The 20,920-nt window shown below is 40.2% G+C and overlaps 1 protein-coding gene across 10 annotated transcripts in view; it reads right to left on the bottom strand.

Moving 5' to 3' along the window:
• TNIK (TRAF2 and NCK interacting kinase) overlaps positions 1-684 on the bottom strand; it is a 385,411-nt gene extending 384,727 nt beyond the window's left edge. For 6 of the 10 annotated variants that reach the window (XM_047730493.1, XM_047730479.1, XM_047730473.1 and 3 more), the window contains exon 1: positions 262-684. In XM_047730493.1, coding sequence (XP_047586449.1) covers positions 262-318 — 57 coding nt within the window. In that variant the 5' untranslated portion in view covers positions 319-684. The remainder of the gene's footprint in view (positions 1-261) is intronic. The other 4 variants (XM_047730517.1, XM_047730508.1, XM_047730500.1 and 1 more) reach the window with 1 other exon arrangement.
• Between the last annotated feature and the right edge of the window lie 20,236 nt (positions 685-20,920).

Here is a 20,920-nt window from a genome sequence, read left to right on the forward strand (position 1 = left end):
CGGTCTAGGACGAGACTGGCATTAGCTCCACTGGTTCTCGGGGGAGCCTTGGCTACAACCGAAGGAGGACACGTACCGCACAGCCCCTGCGTGGAGGCTTAGCCAAGAGCACCTCAGCAGACCCCGAATCATAACGAGAAGCCAGGTTCCCTCCACGTCGCATTCGCCTCTGCCCACCGATGCCGGCCCCAGTTTACGCCCCGAGCCCATCAACCCCGACCCAAACCACTGGAAAGAAATCAGAAAACATGTTCTGCTCACCCTCAGAGCCGAGAGATCGATTTCATCCAGGCTGCGAGCCGGAGAGTCGCTCGCCATGTCTACTTCTTCGCGGGAGAAATGGTCCAAAACCACCCTGAAGCTTCTCCCTTGGAAATTCCACCTTGGTCTATTTCACTCGCGTCCTCATGCGGGTGTCGCGCCAGAGGCCCGGGGCCCAGCCTCCCCCGCCCACCCCGGCCCCACAGCACCCGATCCCTATCCTCTGCTCTTCTTCGGTCCGCCGCGTCCGGGAGCCCAACCTGCGCGGATCTCCAAGCCCGGAGCCGCGGTGCGTGTGGGCTGCGCGCCCTGCTCTGCTAAGGGCGCTGGGGCTGCGTGGGTGTATTTAAATGGGACATGCTTCTTTGCTTGTGCGTGGATGGCGGCTGCATTGGCTGTTATAATGAGACACATCAACTCCTCCACTCTGCTGGGAGGGGGGTAGGGGTGGGGGTGGAGAACCACACAGGACTGTCTATCACCGCTTCCTGGGAGGAGTAAAGAAGGTGGGGGGGGAGGCGGAGGAGGCGTGGTCTCCAACCCGGGAGAGGCCGCGCTTCCTGACCCGGTCCCTCTGCACCAGCTTGGGTGGGGGAGGGGCACGCACCCTTTCCGCCCAGGCTTTTGCAGGCTAATCTGGTTGGATGTGAAAAGCTGTTCCTGAACCCTGGCGCGCTTATCGTAGGGGCAAAGGGGCTTTATTTTTGTGTGTCCAATTCGTGCACTGCAGCACAATGGCTCTCAATCGCATCAGGGGGTTTTTCGGCAGGGTTCGCTGCTCTAGCGCTGAACAAATCCAGAGTGGGGAAAATGAGCGACGGGCCTCTCTCCCCCACTAATTATTTGTGGGGTTGGAGTAAGACGGGCTGGTGCAACCGGTGCATATAAGGACTTATGTGCCGGGAAGGGGATCCGCCTCCAGGCGCAGAACGAATGGGGGAGAAGCGCACTCTGCACTCCAGAGGTTTGCTTTGGCGGCGGGGTCCGTCCGCCAGCGACCCCCGGGATCCCGGAAGGCGGGTCTCGAGGGCGGTTCACTTGCCGGTCGAGGGCTGGGAAGGTTTGCCAGAAGCGGGAAGACGGAGATCTGAGTTCCCAGTTGGCATCGCCACACCCAGGACCTGCCCGTACTGCAATTCCCCCACGGAAACGACCGAATTGAAACGAGAAGCTTTTTCTCTGGGTGCAAGAGCTTGAGTGCTTCAGGTAACTCCCACGGCAACACGGGGTAAGGCAGCACATGCCGCCTCCCGACCCTGCGTTTCCCTTTCAGGCAGCATTTCCGCCGCTGACCTACTCAGACTGATAGAGAAAGTTTGGCTGGTGGGTAAGATGTAACATACAAAACGCAGGGCGTGAGAGCGATCTCACTCCACCCGCTTTCTCACTTAAGGCTGAACGTTTACAGTGGTAAACATGACATTCCGTAATCAAAAGTATGAAGTCACTGCCCCCAGCCCCCCGCACAGCTCTTCCCTTCTGCTTTGGCCACGCGAGATACATAGGGAGAAATGCTAAAATTCAACTTTTCCCCAAATACAGCAGTAGTTTTGAAAGCATTGTCTGCACCTCTGTAAATGTGACAATTTACATCTGGCCAAGTGCAGCGAGGGCTTTGGAATCATGTAGTGTGAATGTCGGTTTCAGAATAAGACTTTTGAATGAATGAACAGAAGTCAGTGCAGTTAGTTCATCATGACTGCAGACATGGAACACTTCTAAACAGCATTCGCTATGCGCTGTGTTTTTATTGTTGTTGTTAGTATTATTGTACTTATTTATATGCACTGGGGAACATGAAACTGGAAAATTGTTCCAACATCTCAGTGGCCACACAGTTATTTAGGAGCTTTTGCCCTTAAAACGTCAAACGTTTAAATGTGTTATGTTCAGAATGCTCGATTTGATCTCTCATTTTCTAATGAAATCAGCTTAAGTAAGGAGCAAGAAACCACCGAATAATGTTGAAATGACATAAAAAACCTGTCATTTCCCATCATGGTACTTCCCATCATGGTCCTTATTTTTCCCTTCTCTGTCCCTTTTTTACCCTTAATCTAGATGACAAAGTATTCTCTCAGTGTTGAAAGAAATCATTAAAATCAGGTATTTAGATCTATTAACGTAACTATTTTTAAAACTTCAAACATATGAGAAATGAGATAAATATTTTTTTTTCAAGGACAATCTTCATCTTATACGACAGATTTTATCTGAAACATCCTTTCTTCCCACCTTGAACAGCTGTTCAGGCCATGATGATGCTATGATACTGGAACTAAATTCTACCCTTGGATTTAGAATTGGAAGACTGTATGTTCAGTACAGTAATGGGTACTAAGTGGGGGAGAGCTTCAGTAGAGGCTGACTGGATGAACAGAGTCAAATGGAGGTGGGGGTTGGTGATGAGTGCAGGAAATACCATAAAAAGAGAGATTACCATAGTCAAGGTCCCTTCAGCTAGGAACAGAAGGAGCAAACTCCAAGCTGTTTGTGCTGGAGGTGAGGTAATAGTGGTAAATGGACTGAGAAAGGAAGCAAAGGTCAGCTTCTCATGTCTCATTAAGGAACTTGAACGTTATCCTTGAGGTCAAGTGTGTATCAAATTTCAGCCATTTCAATACAAACTCCTCTAATTTTTTGTCATGTCTGTGTACGTCCCATACTGTTATCTACTTAATATTTTTCTTTCAAGCAACTCTTTTCTTTTTTTTTCTCATTTAATTTAAAAGGAAACGGGTCCCTGGGTGGCTCAGTCATTCGGGGGCATCTGACTCTTGATTTCTGTTCAGATCATGATCTGAGAGCAATGAGATGAACCCCACATTGAGCTCAGCGCTGGGTGTGGAGCCTACTCAAGATTTTCTCTCCCTCTCCTTTTGTCTTTTTGCCCCCTCCGCACCCACTGGCATGGATGCACCCTTTCTCTCAAATAAATATACAAATAAATAAATCACTACAGTAACTGGAAAGGTACCAACACTTGCTAAAAAATAGAAGGAACTATCAAAATAAATATAATGGGAAATAAAGCAATATTATTTAATTCTGCTTATGGCTGCCTGCTCCAGGCTTCTAGCCTGAGGCCTGCTATTCCTTTCTTAAAAGAAAAATTAGCAATGCCAGAAAAGGCATTCAAAATTTGACCAAAGTGAGATTTTTCTCTTGGGGTAATCTGAAGAATTAAAAGAATTTGTATCATTTATTTGCAATTTGAAATCCTGTAAAACAGTACAATATTATGTTTATGTCTATAAACATATAATACATGTTTATAAAACATAGATATGGTTATAAAACATGTATAGAAAGCATGGACACAGGCAGGAGGGACACGATCAACTTCAGGATAGTGAAAAGGCTGGAAGAGGAATGGAATGAGATGGTACGAAGGAGGCTGCAACAATGGTATCTAATTTAGTAAAAAAAAGATCTTAAGCAAATATTGCTAAATGGTTGGAATTGTGAAATCTGGATGATTACTAATTAGTATTCATTATATTGTTCTCTGTATCTTTCTGCATATTTGAAATATTTTTATATTTTTAAAAAATATTTATAAAAGAGAATACCAGGGCGCCTTGGTGACTCAACGTGTTAGGCCTCTGCCTTCAGTTCAGGTCGTGGTCTCAGGGTCCTGGGATTGAGCCCCACATCAGGCTCTCTGCTCAGCAGGGAGCCTGCGTATCCCTCTCTCTCTCTTTCTCTCTCTCTGCCTGCCTCTCTGCCTACTTACGATCTCTGTCTGTCAAATAAATAAATAAAATATTTTTTTAAAAAGAGAGAGAGAATGCCAAAGGGGGTTAGGGTCCCTCTATTAGGTTCAATGTAATTTAATATCACATCCATGCTTCAACTAAAATAAGCACTGGAAATCAAGTAACACAGTTTGTCAAGCTTCTAAAAGCATACTCTGCATGTCTTCTATCCCTACAAATCCCTAGATATAACAGGAAATAGATTTTTAAAAATTAGTTAGAGTTACGCAAGACAAAAAAGGGAGCATCAGTGGTCCAGCAATTCAGAAATCTTCCTGGATTACATAAAGGAGGTAGGATTTGATTGCCAGTAGATCTGTAAACCAAAACTGTGCAGGGTAGGACCAGGGCAAGAGCTGGGGAGGCTTCAAGGTAAGAGGCAAAAGCTACCAAGAGAGGCACTTTCATCATAGCAAGCAACTAAAGAATGGCATTAATCCAGTCATTCTATAAAGACATAAATCATTTACTCTGTGCAAGACACCATACTAGGTCCTGGAGATTTGCTTTCATGGAGGCAAATAATCAAATTATAAATAAATGATCCATAACTAAGACTATGTTAGATGATGACAAAGTATATGACAAAAGTCAAGCAGGATAATGAGAATCAGCAGGTAGACATGTCCACCCCCAACCCAGACAGATGCTCTTTGTAAGTAGGGGTGCTTGGGTCAAGGAGACAGGGTATCATCCCAAGGGACTGCTGACCAGTGGTGAGGAGAGAGGAGACCACATACACAGACACACGCACGTGCACGCACACACACGCGCACAGAAGGTAAACTACCGGCATCCCTTGCCATGCAGGATATTGTGTGCTTCTCCCCTTTCCACCACAGTCAGCAAAGCAAACACCCAGAATTAGAATGAGCACCACAAGGATTCCTGGGTGGCTCTGGCGGTTAAGCATCTGATTCCCCCTATCATTTTCAAGCTCTCTCTCTCTCTCTCTATCTCCAGTAAATAAATAAATAAATAAAGTCTTTGAGTCGGCACCAAAGATAGGCAAATGAGATTTTTCAAACAACCCACCAACTGTTCCTAAAAAGCTATTACTATGAAAGAGAGGAACCCACTGCAATCAACAAACAGACTGAATCCCAAAGTTATTGTTCATAGAGCAAAAAGAAGTTTTATAACATAGATATTTTTTATCCTTAAGAAAAATAATACAGGATCTTGCATTCATAAAACAACCAAGTTATTATGAAAAAAACAACCAGTTAGATGAATAATTAATATATTTATTGAAATTTTTAAAATGAATATATACGGGTGCCTGGGGGGCTCAGTCAGTTGAGCCTCTGCTTTTGGCTTAGATCATGATCCCGGGGTCCTGGGATTGAGTCCCATGATGGGCTTCTTATTCCATGGGGAGTCTCCTTCTCCCTCTCCCTCTGCCCCTCCCCCCACCCATGTGCATGCTCTCTCTCTAATAAATAAAAAATCTTCAAATCAAATAAAATAAAATGAATGTATAGATTGAACAATTGTAAGTGATACTATGCTGTAGATACTCCTTTAAGCATTCATGCATAACATATTTAATCTTTATAATCTTCTAAAGTAGGCAATAATATTAGCATACTCATTTTACATATGAGTAAACTGAAGACTTGAAAGTTTAATTAACTTGCTCAAAGCAACACTGTAATAAATGGCTGAACCAGGATTTGAACTCAGGCTTTTAATCACCATGCTATGCTGATTCAAGCTGAACTGAAGGGTGAATTAATAATCTAGAAGACTGGGTCCAGTTTTGTCCCAAATTGCAGAAGAAAAGATAGATGAAGCAAAGAGCAAAAATTTAAGTAATATGGAGAATAAATCAAAGATTCAACATTCATCTGATAGCCATCTAGAGAATGGATAGAAGAGAATATTCAAAGAGATTATAGAAAATGTATCTTCAGGGCACCTGGGTGGCTAAGTCAGTTTAGCATCTGCCTTCAGCTCAGGTCATGGTCGCACAGTCTTGGGATTGAGTCCTGCGTTGGGCTCTCTGCTCTGCGAGGAGTCTGCTTCTCCTTCTCACTCTTCTGATGTGTTCTCTCTCCCTCCCTCTCTCTCTCAAATAAGTAAATAAATTCTTTAAAAAAAGAAAAGAAAAGAAAATTTATCTTCAGGCTAAAAGCTCCCATTCAGTACATAAATAAAAAATACCACACTTGAACACATCATGATGGAATTTCAGAACATCAAGGATAAGGAAATTCTAACCAGCTCACCTATTTTTCATCACCAACAATGGATGCTGGGACAAATCATTCTAACATATGGGATAATGGGACAAAGTATTCTAATGTAGAAGTCTTTACCCAACTAAATTAGCATTTGAGAAAGTACAAAATGATCACATATTTTCAGAGACTGAGGGATTTAAATGGTTGGTTTTTTTTTTTTTTAAGATTTTATTTATTTATTTGACAGAGAGAGAAAGATCACAAGTAGGCAGAGCGGCAGGCAGAGGGAGAGGGAGAAGCAGGCTGCCCGCTAAGCAGGGAGCCCAATGCAGGACTCGATTCTAGGACCCTGGGATCATGACCTGAGCCGAAGGCAAACGCTCAACTGACTGAGCCACCCAGGCGCCCTGGTTGGTTATTTCATAAATTATTATTGGAAAATGTATTTCACCAAAGAGAAAAGTGAATCCAAGAGCAAAATGTGTGATGCAAAGGCTAATGGGAAGCAAAGATAGCAAACCCTGTGTATGACTCATACAAAATCATTCTCTTTCTTCCTTACTAACAAAACTCCGATTTTGAGAATTTATCCTCCATGTGCTTAAAGAATATGAGTTCTCCTTAGTACCAGAGGGAGACAATATTAACTGTTCTAACATCATCATATAATTTTCTATTCCTTGTCCTAATGATTACCTTAGGCACAGACATATCTTGCAACACTGACTTAAGGGAAGTGAAGAGAAGTCTGGTGGGGGTTATAAAAATGGTTTTCCTCTTTGAAAATTGGGAAAAGAAAAGGGACCAAAGAGAAGAGGAAAAGGCCAGGAATAGCTTTGTGCCTATGGTAACCATTCTCCAAGATGGCTTCCAACAAGCCTCACCTCCTGGTATTTACACCCTTGTGTAGGGCCCTCTAACGTAGAATACAGAAGACTGCCAAAGCTGGGTAATAAGAGGCATTTCAGCTTTTGTTTTGCTCTCTTGGTTCACAGCTCGAACGCCAGGGTTCTTCACCTCGACACTATTGACACTTTGGGTCTGATAACTCTTATTGTAGGGGGCTACCCTGGACAGTATAGGATGGTTAACGGCATTCCTACTCACTAACTGCCTTCCCAGTTATGACAGCCCAAAATATCTCCAGACATTGCTAGTTGTCCCCTGGCAGGCAAGATCATTCCCAGTCGACAACCACTGCTGTAGGGGTGCCAGTCACCACATTCTGTGGACAGTTTATGCAACTTGCCAGCCTTGTGAGTGAGCTGCCTTGAGATGGATGTTCCAGCCCAGCCGAGCCTTCAGATGACTTCAGTTTCAGCTGGCTCTGACTGCCATTTCGTGAGAGACCCTGAGCTACAACAGTTCATTCAAGCTGCTTGCAAATCCCTGACCCACAGAAACCATGAACGATGATAAATTTCACTGTTCTTTTAAGCCACTTGATTTGTACACAGTAATAGGTAACAAATACATTGTCTTTAGATATGGGTGTGTGTGGATATAATTGCTAGAGCTTTAGCAGCCATCTTCCTGCCAGGTCAGGGTGAGCTTGGGAATGAAAGCAAAAGATGATAGGTATCTAGATCCTTAATGACACCATTAAATTAGTCACTAAATTAACTAATCCAGGAACAAGATGTCTGACCTTCTTCTTATGTGACATAATAAGTCTCAATTTGTTTAAGCCACCTTTAGTTGGGTATTCTGTTATTTGTAACCAAACACTTCTTGTTACAGAAAATAAAAAAAAACTTCCCATTGTCTTTATCATTGCTGATTCATAAAGTAAAAATGAAATAATGATCACCTATAACTAAAATTATCATGAGGGGAAAAGGAAGGGAGAGAGAGAAAATTATAAGAAGATTTTTATCTTTTTTGGAGATGTAGTTATGTACAATCTCTAAATATACACAGAAAAAATGTAAGACAATTATGCATAATAAATATAAGGGTCACCACACAGGCAAATATAAATTTGACGTTTAAGAGGTGCCTGGGTGGCTCAGTCAGGTAAGTGTCTGGTTTCAGCTCAGGTCATGATCTCAGGGTCCTGGGATCGAGTCACATCGGGCTCTCTGTTCAGTGGGGATCTGCCTCTCTCTCTTCCTCTGCTCCGCCCCTCACCCCCAGCTCATGCTCACTTTTTCTCTCTCTCTCAAATAAGTAAATAAAATCTTTTTTTTAGAAAGCCAATAAATCAGATATTTAAGTTACAAACTAGTTAAGTGGGGGAAACGGGGGGAAAAGGACAGTTTGATAAATTTAATAAAATGAAGAAGAAAATATAAACCATTGAGATTGACTAGTGTAAAGGGTGTGTTTTCAGAGTGGCAGGCCTACTCAGTATCCATTCTTATTTTGTGTACTATGTAAGGTAAACTGATAGCCCCACAAAGATATCTGTGTTCCAGTCCCCAGAACCCACAAATATGTTATCTTTGAAGGCAAGAGGAACTTTGCAGATGTGATTAAGTTAAGGAGTTTAAGATGAGAAGATTATCCTAAATTATCAAGATAAGTCCACTATAATAACAAGGGTGCCTAACAGTTAAAGGAGGCAGAAAAGGAGTCATAGAGGAAGATGTGCCATGGAAGAAAGGCAAAGAGAAATGCAACATTATTGCCTTTGAAGGAAGGTGCCAAAAGCCAAGGAATGCAGACATCTGTAGATGCTGTAAAGGGAAAAAAAAAAATTCTCCCCTACAGCCTCCAGAAAGAGGTACAGCCTTGCTGACACCTTAATTTTAGCCCTGTGAGATCCATTTTGGATTTCTGACCTGCAGACTGTCAGATAATAAATTTGTGTTGCTTAAAGCCACTATGTTTGTGGTAATTTGTCACAACAGCAAAAAAAACTAGTAAGACTTACTGTATCCATATTTCCTCTGGAATGACTGTCTCCCTGTGGTTATAGATTACTGGGGCTATTTCTTAGGTTTTCTGCCCACTGGTAGCCAAAATGTGAGTGAGAATCTGAAATCAGAACTGAGGCAGCCCCCTGCACAGAGTCCTAGAAGTTAAGAAGAATGGGAAGAATGAAAATGGTTAGTGGTCATTCCTTCCATATGTGGTACCCTACCCTTAGGTATTAACCAGAGTCCATTTCTCCTTCCTATTTCTCAGAAATTGCCTTGCTTCCTGCCCATTTTTAAGCTTAGTTTTCTGTGCTAGTTATCTATTGCTGTGCAACAAACCCCCCGAAAACTTAATGAATAAAACAATTAATCTCTTTAGCTCACAAATCTGTAATCTGGGCAGGGTTTGATGGGAAAGGCTCATGTGCTCCAAAGACCATCAGCTAGGGGTAGAGGACCCGCTTTCAAAATGACTCACTCACTCATGTAGTAAGTTTGGTGCTGGCTACCTGCTGAGTGTTCAGCCAAAGCTGATGGCTGGAAATTTTGGTTCCTCTCCAGGTTAGTCTTTCCGTGGGGTGTTGGGTCTTTGTGACATGGTGGCTAAATTTTAAGAACAAGCATCCCGTGAAAACCAGGTAAAAGTTGTACCACCTTTTATATGATCTAGCCTCAGAAGTCACGTGATTTTAATTCTGCCATCATCACAAATCTACCAAGATTCAAGGGGAAGACACATATTTCCCATCTTTTGATGTGAGGAGTGTCCAAGTCACATTAAAGAAGAGCATGTGAGATAGAAGTTGTTGCAGTATTTTTGGAAACTAAGACCTACTGCATGCTTCCAGCCTTACTAATAGTTTTCTGTAGTCAGTATCTTTGCCTTTTGTTCATGTTAACCAGAGTTGATTTCTGTTGTTGCTTTGCAACCAAAGAATAATTTAGCAGGCATAATCACAAATATATCAGACTAAGTGTAAATATTTAAGTTTCCTTATTAAAAGACAGAAGCTCTCAGAGTAGGTGAAAGCAAAGCAAAACAAGCACAGTAAACTAAGAATACACATGCTTTCCAAATCTGCCATAGGAAATTCACAAAATTTGATGTGGCCACAAGGTTAAGTTTGACACTTTCCAAAGGCAGCAATCATAGACACCACACACTCAGACCACCTCATTGGGAGCTTTCAATATTCATGCCACAGATTTATCTAAATACATAATTCTTGGAGTTTCTTCAAGAAAACTTGTCTCTCATCACACTAAACTTACTTCCAGGCACTCAACCAGAAATTTATCATCATCTTAAACAGCTCTGCCTTAGAAAATAAAATTCCAATTTCCCATTGCCCAATTATCAACCCAATCCTTCTAGTTTTCTCATCATCTTCACTATACATTACCACTGGTTTCAGCCACATAAACTCCATTTCTGTTCATTGGTAGCATTTGTTATTTTTTTGCAATTGATTTTCCTCTTACTCTTTCTTCCTTCCCTTTCCAAGTTGGACCTCAAAGTATTTAGGAGTCTGAGGTTTAATTTACTGCATTCTGTACAGTTTGATTTAAGGTGAAGACTATGGTCCCTGAAGTTATCAGCCTGAGATCAAATCCCAAAGTAGAAAAAGGAAAACAATACAGTTGTTTTATAGTTCTCATTTTTTGTTTCTGATAGATAGAGAGACAGATAGGTTTTTTTTTAACCTTAGTTACCCTTGAAATAAAAATGCCAAGTGACTACATCTCTTTTGTATTACATGGGTACAGAACAATTTTCATAATTATCTAGCACCATTTAAGCCCAAAGACAAACACAATACTTTATCTAAAATACCATTATTTCACTTTCCCCAAATACAGAAAACTATTTTTACTAAAAATTTGGCAAGGCCTTTCAAAACAGTATTTTCTGTTTTTATTCTTTGGGAAATTCCTAATAGCAAATATTTATAGAAATTTTAATATGCAGCTGTACTCCTTCAATATTTATTATAAAACTTTGTTATTACACCATATATTCACTAACTGGAATTAAATAAAAGTTGGAAAAAAATAAAAGTTGAATTGTTTATCATCTTTTTTTTTAAAAAGATTTATTTATTTGACAGAGATCACAAGTAGGCAGAGAGGAAGGCAGAGAGAGAGGAGGAAGCAGGCTCCCTGCTGAGCAGAGAGCCCAATGCGGGGCTTGATCCCAGGACCCTGGGATCATGACGTGAGCTGAAGGCAGCGGCTCAACCAACTGAGCCACCCAGGCGCCCCTGTTTATCATCTTTTTAAGAAATTGTTTGATCTTTTTAAATCCTGAAGCCATTTTATATATATATTCTAGCCAAATAATGGAATTTTCAGCTTACTTTTCCCTCAGTATTTTTAGCACCTAATCTAGTGTCTTGCAACTGTAAGCATTCTTTACATTGCTGGTCAATGACCAAACATACTATAATAGAAATGATGAAAGGACAACTATTCTGACCATCAGGCCCATCCAGAGCATGTCAAAAGCCTATGCTGCTTTGCCCCCTGCTAGCTATTCCACTTTTTCTTTTCCTTTTTTTCTTTAAATTTTATTTATTTTAAGTAATCTCTATACTCCACATGGGTCTCAAACTCTCAACGTCAAAATCAAGAGTTGCACACTCCTCTAACTAAGCCAACCGGGCAACCCTCACTTAGTTTCCACTTTTTCTATATAACTTTTCTATAGGACTATATCTTTTCAAGTTTTAGAGTCTAAGCTCCTCATGCCCCAATGTACACAACTTTTCAGGTTTTCATTTCATGTCCATGTATTTGAATGGCATAACCCCATAGGTTAACCCAGAGCTGGGAGAGGGGAGGAGTAGTCCAGCTGGATCTTTACATGAAGTCATAGGGTAGATAACAGCTCTTATCAGACTTTTCAAGCTGGAAGGAACATTAGAGATAACCTGGGTCCAACCCTCTCATTTTACAGATAAGGAAACCAAGGTCCAGAGACTCTATGACTTGCTTAATGTCACAGAGTTACTACAGGAAAGGGCTCTGGGGACTGAAAGCTTTGTGCAAAAAAAAAGAGGAAAAAGAAAAAGAAAAAAAGCAAGTCTGTGTTTCTATTGTACGGTTTCCTCTTAGATTCCTGAATCTCTGTTCCTTCTACTATACCATATTGCTCCCCAGACATTTAAAGTACTATCCACTTGCATTGTGCTTTTTATCTTAAGGAAACTGTAAAGTATATAACTGATATATTTAACTTATCGTATTCACCTGAATGTGTGGGCTGCCTGAGAGCTCCAAGCTAAATGAGTAGGTTTGCCATACCTGGTACTGGCACTAGTGTGGGAGGAAGAGCCAAAAGTGGAGGCAAGAAACTTGTCTAAATGGGATCTTTAAGCCACAAACCCCAGGCAACAAAATGAGGAATGGGTAGTTCTTTTGATCCCTTGGCCACAAAAGGTAGAGGCCGAGCATTTCTAGAGATTTAACACCCTCTGTGCATGCAGTTACACGGATGACTTGTAAAGTCTACACTGGAAAATGTGTTCTCTCTCTTAGTACATTTAAAACACTGTAGTGCAGTGGTTAGTTTTCTTTTCCACCATGGAGCCATTGAGCACCGGGAATTTTCTCATCCAGCTCTTTTTCTCTAGTGCCTCGTGTAATGCCCACGATAAAGGTGGGGTTGTAAAATTAAACAATAAGTCAGTGTAATGAAGAAGCTGGTAAAGGTGGACAGAACTAGCCACATTAAAACCAGAAAACTTGGGGCAAGTCTTTTAAGCCCTGTAAGTGTCATCACTTTTTTATATTTGTTATGATTTTGCATGACTAGTCGATTTTGAGAACAAAGCAAGTGACCTACAGCTAAGACTGTGTCAAAAGCTGATAATAAAAATTAGTTGTGGATCCACTTTTCTCATCCATTCACAAAGAGTATAAATTCGTTCGCTCATTAATGTATCCATTCATCCAAAACATGTATTAAATATAGGGATCATCGAGATGGTCTTTGCCTTTATAATTTAAGTAGCATTTCTAAAAGAATGGTCTATGAAGCACTTAGACCAAACACCCTTTTAGGGAGGGTGAGTGTGGCCTGTACTTATTGACTTTTTTCCAAAGAATAGTGTATGGAAAGAATGTATGGAAAGTAACTCACAGTGGAAAAGTCTAGCAAGCAACAAACACTACCTTAGCCAAGTAATCAAAGTTAACATCATCAGTGATAAGTCATGTTGATAGAATGCACCCCAATATGATACAAGAAAGACACTAGTAAAATTCAAATAAAGCACATAGTTTAGTTAATAGTAATGTGCCAATATTGGTTCCTTAGTTGCAACAAATGTATCAGAGTAATGTAAGATGTCAAAATAGGGAAAACTGGGTCTGGGATATGTAGGAACTCTGTACTGTCTTTGCAATATTTTGGTAAACCTAAAACTATTCTAAATTTATTTTATTATTTAAAAACAGGGAAGTATAACAAATTGGGTAGCCTGGAAGAAGTAGATAAATTCCTGGAAACATACCAAAACTGAACCATGAAGAATTAGAAAATTCATTGAACAGATCAATAATGACTAAGGGGATTGAGTCATAATACAAAAACCTCCCGGGACGCCTGGGTGGCTCAGTTGGTTGGACGACTGTCTTCTGCTCAGGTCATGATCCCGGGGTTCCAGGATCGAGTCCCACATCGGGCTCCCAGCTCCATGGGGAGTCTGCTTCTCCCTCTGATCTTCTCCTCGCTCATGCTCTCTCTCACTGTCTCTCTCTCAAATAAATAAATAAAATCTTTAAAAAAAAACAAAAAAACAAAAAAAACCTCCCAATAAAGAAAAGCCCAGGACCAGATGGTTTTACTGATGAATTCTATCAGGCTTTTTAAAAGAATTAATGCAAATCCCTCTCAAAGTCTTTCAAAAAGTTAAAGAGGAGTGAACATTCCTAAACTCATTTTTATGAAGCCAGCTACATAAGGACTCTACAAAACAAAACAAACAAAGACAAACAAACAAAACCCAAAACAACAGGCCAATATCTGATAAATATAGATGCAAAAATTGTCCACAAAATACAGAGCAAATCAAATTCAATAGTCCATTAAAAGTATCATACACCACAATCAAGTGAGATTTATCTCTGGAATGCAAGGATGGCTCAAAATACCCAGATCAATAAATGGGATACATTGCATTATAAAATGCAAGATAAATATCATATGATCATCTCAATAGATACAGAAGAAGCATTTGACAAAATACAGCATCCTTTCATGATAAAAAAAAATTCTTGGGGCACCTGGGTGGCTCAGTGGGTTAAGCCTCTGCCTTCGGCTCTGGTCATGATCTCAGGGTCCTGGGATCAAGCCCCACGTCAGGCTCTCTGCTCAGTGGGGAGCCTGCTTCCCCCCACCCCCTCTGCCTGCTCTCTGCCTTCTTGTGTTCTCTCTTTCTCTGTCAAATAAATTTAAAAAAAATTTTTTCTCAACAAATTGGTATAGAAAGAATATACCTCAACATAATGAAGGCCATATATACCAAGACCACAGCCGATGTCATACTGAGTGATGGAAAGTTGAAAGCTTTTCCTCTAAGATAAGGAACAAGAGAAGAGTACACATTTTCATCATTCCCATTCAACTTGGTACAGAGCAATTCTGCAAGAAAAAGTAAGAAAAAGCATCCAAATTGGATTGGAAGAAGTAATATTGTGTCTGTTTACAGATGATATGATCTAATATATTAAAAAAAATTCTAAGCGCTCCACCAAAAAACTGTTAGAACTAATCAACAAATTCAGTATACTGGCTAGGATACAAATCCAAAATCAAAAATCAATTGTTTTTCTATACACTATCAACAAAATACCTGAAAAAGAGAACACTTCCATTTACATCAGGAACAATAAAAATCCTAAGGAATAAATTTAACCAAGGAGAAGAAAGATCTGTACCCTGAAAACTATAAGATTTTGAATGAAGAAACTGAGGAAAACACAAGTAAATCTCATGTTAATGGGTCAGAAGAATTAATATTATTGAAATGTCTATACTACCCAAAGCCATCTATAGATATAATGCAATTCCTATCAAAATTCCAATGGCATTTTTCACAGAAATAGAACAAAAAAATCTAAAATTCATATGAGATTACAAAAAACTATGAATAGCCAAAGAAATCCTGAGAAAAAAGAATAAGCTGGAGGCATTACTTTTCTTGATTTCAAACTATATCACAAAGCCAGTTATCAAAACAGTATGGCACTGGCATAAAAACAGACACATAAACCAATAGAACAGAGTTGAGAGCCCCGAAATAAACTATTGCATAAATGGTCAACTAACATTTGACAAGAGAGCCAGAATACTCAAAAAGGAAAGGATGTTCTCTTCAATGAATGGTGTTGAGTAAGCTGGATAATCACATCCAAAAGAATAAAATCAAACCCTATTTTGTACCATTCATAAAAATTAACTTGAAATGGATTAAAGGTTTAAAGATAAGACCCAAAACCATAAAACTCCTAGAAAAAAAAGTAGGGAAAAAGCTCCTTGACATTGATCTTCACAATGATTTTTTGGATATGACACCAAAAGCCCAAGCAACAAAAGCAAAAATAAGCAAATGGGATTACATCAACCCCCCCCCACCAATTTTCTGTACAACAAAAGAAACAACAAAATGAAAAGGTAACCTACGGAATGGGAGAAAATGTTTGCAAGCTACCTATCTGGTAAGGGGTCACTATCCAAAATACTTAAGGTACACATACAACGTGATAGCAAGAAAACCAAGCAATTAAATTTTTAAAAAATGAGAAAAGGAACTTAACTGACATTTTCCTAAAGAAGACATACAAATGGCCAACAGGTATAGACAAATGTTGGTGAGGACGTGGAGAAAGGGAACCTCTGTGAGCTGTTGGTAGGAATGGGAACTGATAACAGCCACACTCTTGAAAACAGTATGGAGATTCTTCAAAACACTAAAAACAGAAATGCCACGTGACCCAGCAGTCCCGCTTCTGGGTATTGAAATGAAATTGGAAATGAAAATAGGATATGGAAAAGGTCTGTGCAGTCCTATGTCTACTGCAGAATCATTCACAGCAGCCAAGATACAGAGGCAATCTGTCTGTCAACAGATGAGTGGTTAAAGAAAATGTGATCTATATGGATTTCCTCCTTTCTTGCGGCCATGAGAAAGGAGGTAATCCTTTATGTGACAACATGGATGGACCTTGGGGGCTTTATGCTAAGTAAAGTAAATTTGACAGAGAAGAACAAATATTGTATATTCTCATTTATCTGTGCAATCTAACACAGCTGAACTCAGAGGAGCAGAGAGTAGAATGGTGGTTGCCAGGGGCTGGAATGGTGAGGGGTCTGGAAATGAGGAAGTATTGGTCAAAAAGTACCAGCTTCCAGTTATAAGATGAATAAGTTTTAGGGATCTAATGTACAACATGGTGATTATAGTTAACAATATGTATTATATACTTGAAAGTTGCTAAAAGTCAATCTTTTTTTTTTTAAGACTTATTCATTTATTTGAAAGAGAGAGAGAGAGCGCAAGCACATGGTGTGGGGGGCAGAGAAGGAGAGAAGGAATCTCAAACAGACTCCCTGCTGAGCACAGAGCCCAAGGCATGTCTTGATCTCCCCACCCTGAGATCAGGACCTGAGCTGAAACCAACCGATGGAGCCACCAGGAGGTCCGAGAATCAACCTTAAACGTCATTACACAGGCAAAAAGTTGTAATTAGGCAAAAAATTGTAATTATGTGAAATGACAGAGGTTTTAACTAACTCTATTATGGTAATCATGTCACAATATGTAGGTATATGAAGTCATCACATAGATACAATCAAATACACATCAAATGCAAAGTTGTACACTTTCAACTTACACAGTGCTATATATCAATATTATCTCAACAAAGCTCGGTAAAAATAAAAAAGAAATTAATAGTACAAACAAATGAAGTATGTACTTCCAACCTCATAATTGTCTCATTCTGTCCTAAATTAAGAGTAAACTTTTGGGGAAAAAAAAAATCCATTGTTTTCAATAAATACTTACAAAAATGTTAATTAAAAAAAAAAAAAGAGGGGAGAAGGCAGGTTGACAATGTCACTCTCACACTTAAAGAGAAAACCTGTGGGACACCTGGCTGGCTCAGTCCATAGAGCATGCAACTTTTAATCTAAGAATCATGAGTTTGAGGCCCTGGTTGAGTGTGGAGATTACTTAAAAAACAAGTTGTCCCAGCGAGGTCAGAGACAGACACTTTTGCATAATGGAATTCATAACCACCATCTGCAAATATATTTAATTCATGATAAAATTCTTAAGCACTTTTCTGATGAACATAATGAGACTAGAGCTTTTCTGAAAACCAGTTACTGAGCCACCCAAATGGCTGTCAGTCAAGGATCCAGTGAACTGTAGTTTTGTTTGTTTGTTTCTTTGTTTTTAGTCTGTTCTATATTGAATATTTTATCAGTCTCTTTTTCTATAAAATAAGAGTGAATCTTTGAACAGGCCCACTAAGACCTTTCTCCTTAAATGGTAGCAGTGTTTTTGGTGAAAAATATTCACATACATTAATAATTTAATTATCTGAAAAGTTTTCTTTAATAGCACCTAAAAAAATTAACCCTTAACACCATCTAATACCCAGTCAGATTTGTATTTGTCTATTATATACAGATAGTTCTTAAACTTGTTAATGTTTGGAAATCACAGGCCTCTGTGGGACAGATTGGAAGAGCCGATAACAACCTCTAGCTTTGTAAAAGGAACGTCAAAGTCCATGATCAATGCATGGACTCCTTAGTGTACAAGTTCCAAACTTCTCTTATTTTATGGACACTTTTGATAATTTTGAAATTACACACCATCTCCCCAGAAATATGCATGTCTGCACACATCTGATATTTTCTTTAAGTAGGCTCCATGCCCAATGTGGGTCTTGAACTCATGACCCTGAGATCAACAGGTACATGCTCTAATGATTCAGCCAGCCAGGTGACCCAGCACTCATCTGAAATTTTTGCCCATAATTTCAGGGGGGTTCATGGAACCCTTAAAGTTCATCCAAAGGGTCTCAGATCCAGGTAGAGAACACACACTTAAAATATTCCTTCTCAATTGTCACTCTGCTTCTCTCTCAAGGGGACCGTTATCAATAAGACTGCATTGCTTTGTTTTTTGAAGAGAAGACATCATGCCATTGTCATGGCCTCCACTCTCTGTAGTCATATGATAGAGTAGAAAAAGCCCTAAGTTTGGTGGCAGAAGATTTAGATTCTCCAAGATAGTTTTTCAGTACTTTGAGCAAATCACTTAAGGGGACACAGATATGGTTCAGGTTAGAAACTTAACAGGGCAACCTTATCATTTCCATTTTACAACATTATCATTTCCATTTTACAAATTGGGAACTGAGAATTGGAGAGGTGCTATAATGCATCCAAAGTAGTCTCCAGCTTATATATGGATATTCAGTCACATTCCATCAACACTGGGCTTGTCCAAATTCAAAACTTACATTTCTTTTCAAATTACACTGGCAGTCTTCAAGTGGTGCTTAAGAGAACATTCTGGAAGTGGTTGACTCCAACAAGGTGGGGGTAAAGGGTACCTTGGGCCCACTGGTGTTTATACATACATCTTTTTAATTAAAATTTGCTAGGTTGCAAAAATGTTTGGAAACCACTGTGTTTCACTCTGTTGTTCAGTCTCCAGAGGTACACCACTAATATCTACTTTATTATGAGGGGTGAGCGGGAAGTGCATGTACAACAGCTGTGTAAACGTCTAGGCATTATTCAGATGGGAAATATTAGTGTAATTGCTGCATGGTGGTGCAATGGAGAGTTTTCCTCCTTAACAATCTTTACTACAATCCACCCACAAACTTGGTGTCATGTTTCACACACCTGAGAAAGCACATTGGCTTGCAAGTGGTTTGGGGGCGCTAGTTTAGATCTGAAAGCTCTAGAGGTGTCTCTCTATATTTTTAAAAGTTCAATTATTAATACACTATTAAATGCATAATCGGATTATAAGCGACCATGGATACCTCTTCTCAGATGGATATGAACAGATCCACCTTTCATTTAAAATCCATAAGGCTAACTCAGACTTCCTGAGAAATTTCAGGTATGATTTGGGGTTTATCATAATCTAAAAATATTACGATAACTTTTTGCTGGGGACTAAAAGTCAATTCCAGGATTTGGAGCCCACCCTTATCTACCAGTCTTTCACTTGGTGACTTGGTGACACCATGTCAGGCTGTAAAACTGTAATGAGTGTAACAGGAGAATGGCCTCCAAAAGTCTGCTGAAGGTTTCAGAGACCAGGCATCCAAAATCAAAGGAGAAATCTAGAGCATTGTGGCTGAGCTGACTTGTGGGTAGATATAACATCTTCCAGAACTGAGACCTCTCAGAGATGGAAAATGTTTCCATTTCCAAAGAAATTTTTTTTTGAAAAATCAAACACTGAAAAAAAAAATACACCTACAAAAAGAAAAGTCCCCTGATATGCTTCATACTTCAAAACAATATCACTTTCATCACTGAGTCATCAAAACTTCCTGAGTATTTCTTTTTTAAGTGAAAAGACCAATCACTAACCTATTTTGTTTTCCTTCCCAGCATCTACAGCAAAAACAACTCAGAAAGTTTTCAGTAGAACTGCAGAGTAGGCAAGGTTTTTCTCTGGTTTCTTCCACCTCCTCTCTGTTAGTCCCCCACCTCACTGCTGGCCCAGTCCCCTCCCTGCTCCTCTGAGCCCCAGCTGTCTTAGGGGATACAATGTTCCCCAAGGTGACTGTCTCTGAAACTTTCCCCTACCAAAGTTACCTTTTCCTTCCTTTCCCAACAAGCCCAACTGCCATCTTTCCCTGCTGCGATCTGACCTTTCCTACATTTCCAGTTCATGCCTATCACATCCCAGCATCCTTTCCCAGCGTTTTCCTGCTGCCAGACACCCCACACACACTCACCTTGTGATCTTTTTGCAAGCCTCTTTGCCGGCTCCCACACCATCTGCAGGACATGGGCAGCTGGTTGCCACCACTGGCTGTGAATTCCATGTAAATGGAGTCCCGCTGGAGCTGTGCACCTGAACCTGATATGAACAAGGCCTGGGTTAAGCAAAGTCACTGTCCGGGGGAGGCTATCTGAAGGGAAAGCCAAGAGATTAGCAGCCAGTCTTCCTCAGGATTCATCTTCGTTTTCATTTTGTCCCCCTCCTTGGACCCCTTCTTCCCTTGTAAAACATGAGCTTCGAATTTAGACAGACTGATTTGAAGGCTGACACTGCCACTTCCTAACTCTGGGACCTGGGGAAAGTCCCTTAAGTCTTCCAGAAAAGCAAGATAATAATGACACGTCTAGTGTGTAACCAAGTGGACTAAACCAGAAAGTGTTAGTCAGTTGGCCCAGGTGCAAGCTGGACAGTTACCTGGCCAGAGGCGCCTGGCAGGTTCAAGCAGACTCTTATCTTAGCATTGTGAGTTCAAGCCCCACATTGGGGGTAGAGATTACTGAAATAAGTAAGTAAATAAACTTAGAAAAAAAGTTACTTGGCAAAGTAATTCTTAATTCCAAGGCTGAGGTTAGACCCATGAAGTCCACGAAGCCCCTCTTGAAACTGTGTAGAAACTATCTTTATGCTTTCCTCAGTTCTCCATACTAATTATAATTGTTCTCCATAGTCTTTGAACACATTTTATGAGATTGATAGTTCATCCAATTAAAGCAGTCCTTATATCCTATCATGATCAAATTATTAACATGGTCTCTGCTCAGAGTTTTGTGCCCACTCTCTAATGTATTTTAGCCTTGTATCTC

The sequence above is a fragment of the Lutra lutra genome, chromosome 1 (assembly GCF_902655055.1).
Source record: "Lutra lutra chromosome 1, mLutLut1.2, whole genome shotgun sequence".
NCBI classification, from domain to species: Eukaryota; Metazoa; Chordata; class Mammalia; order Carnivora; family Mustelidae; genus Lutra; species Lutra lutra.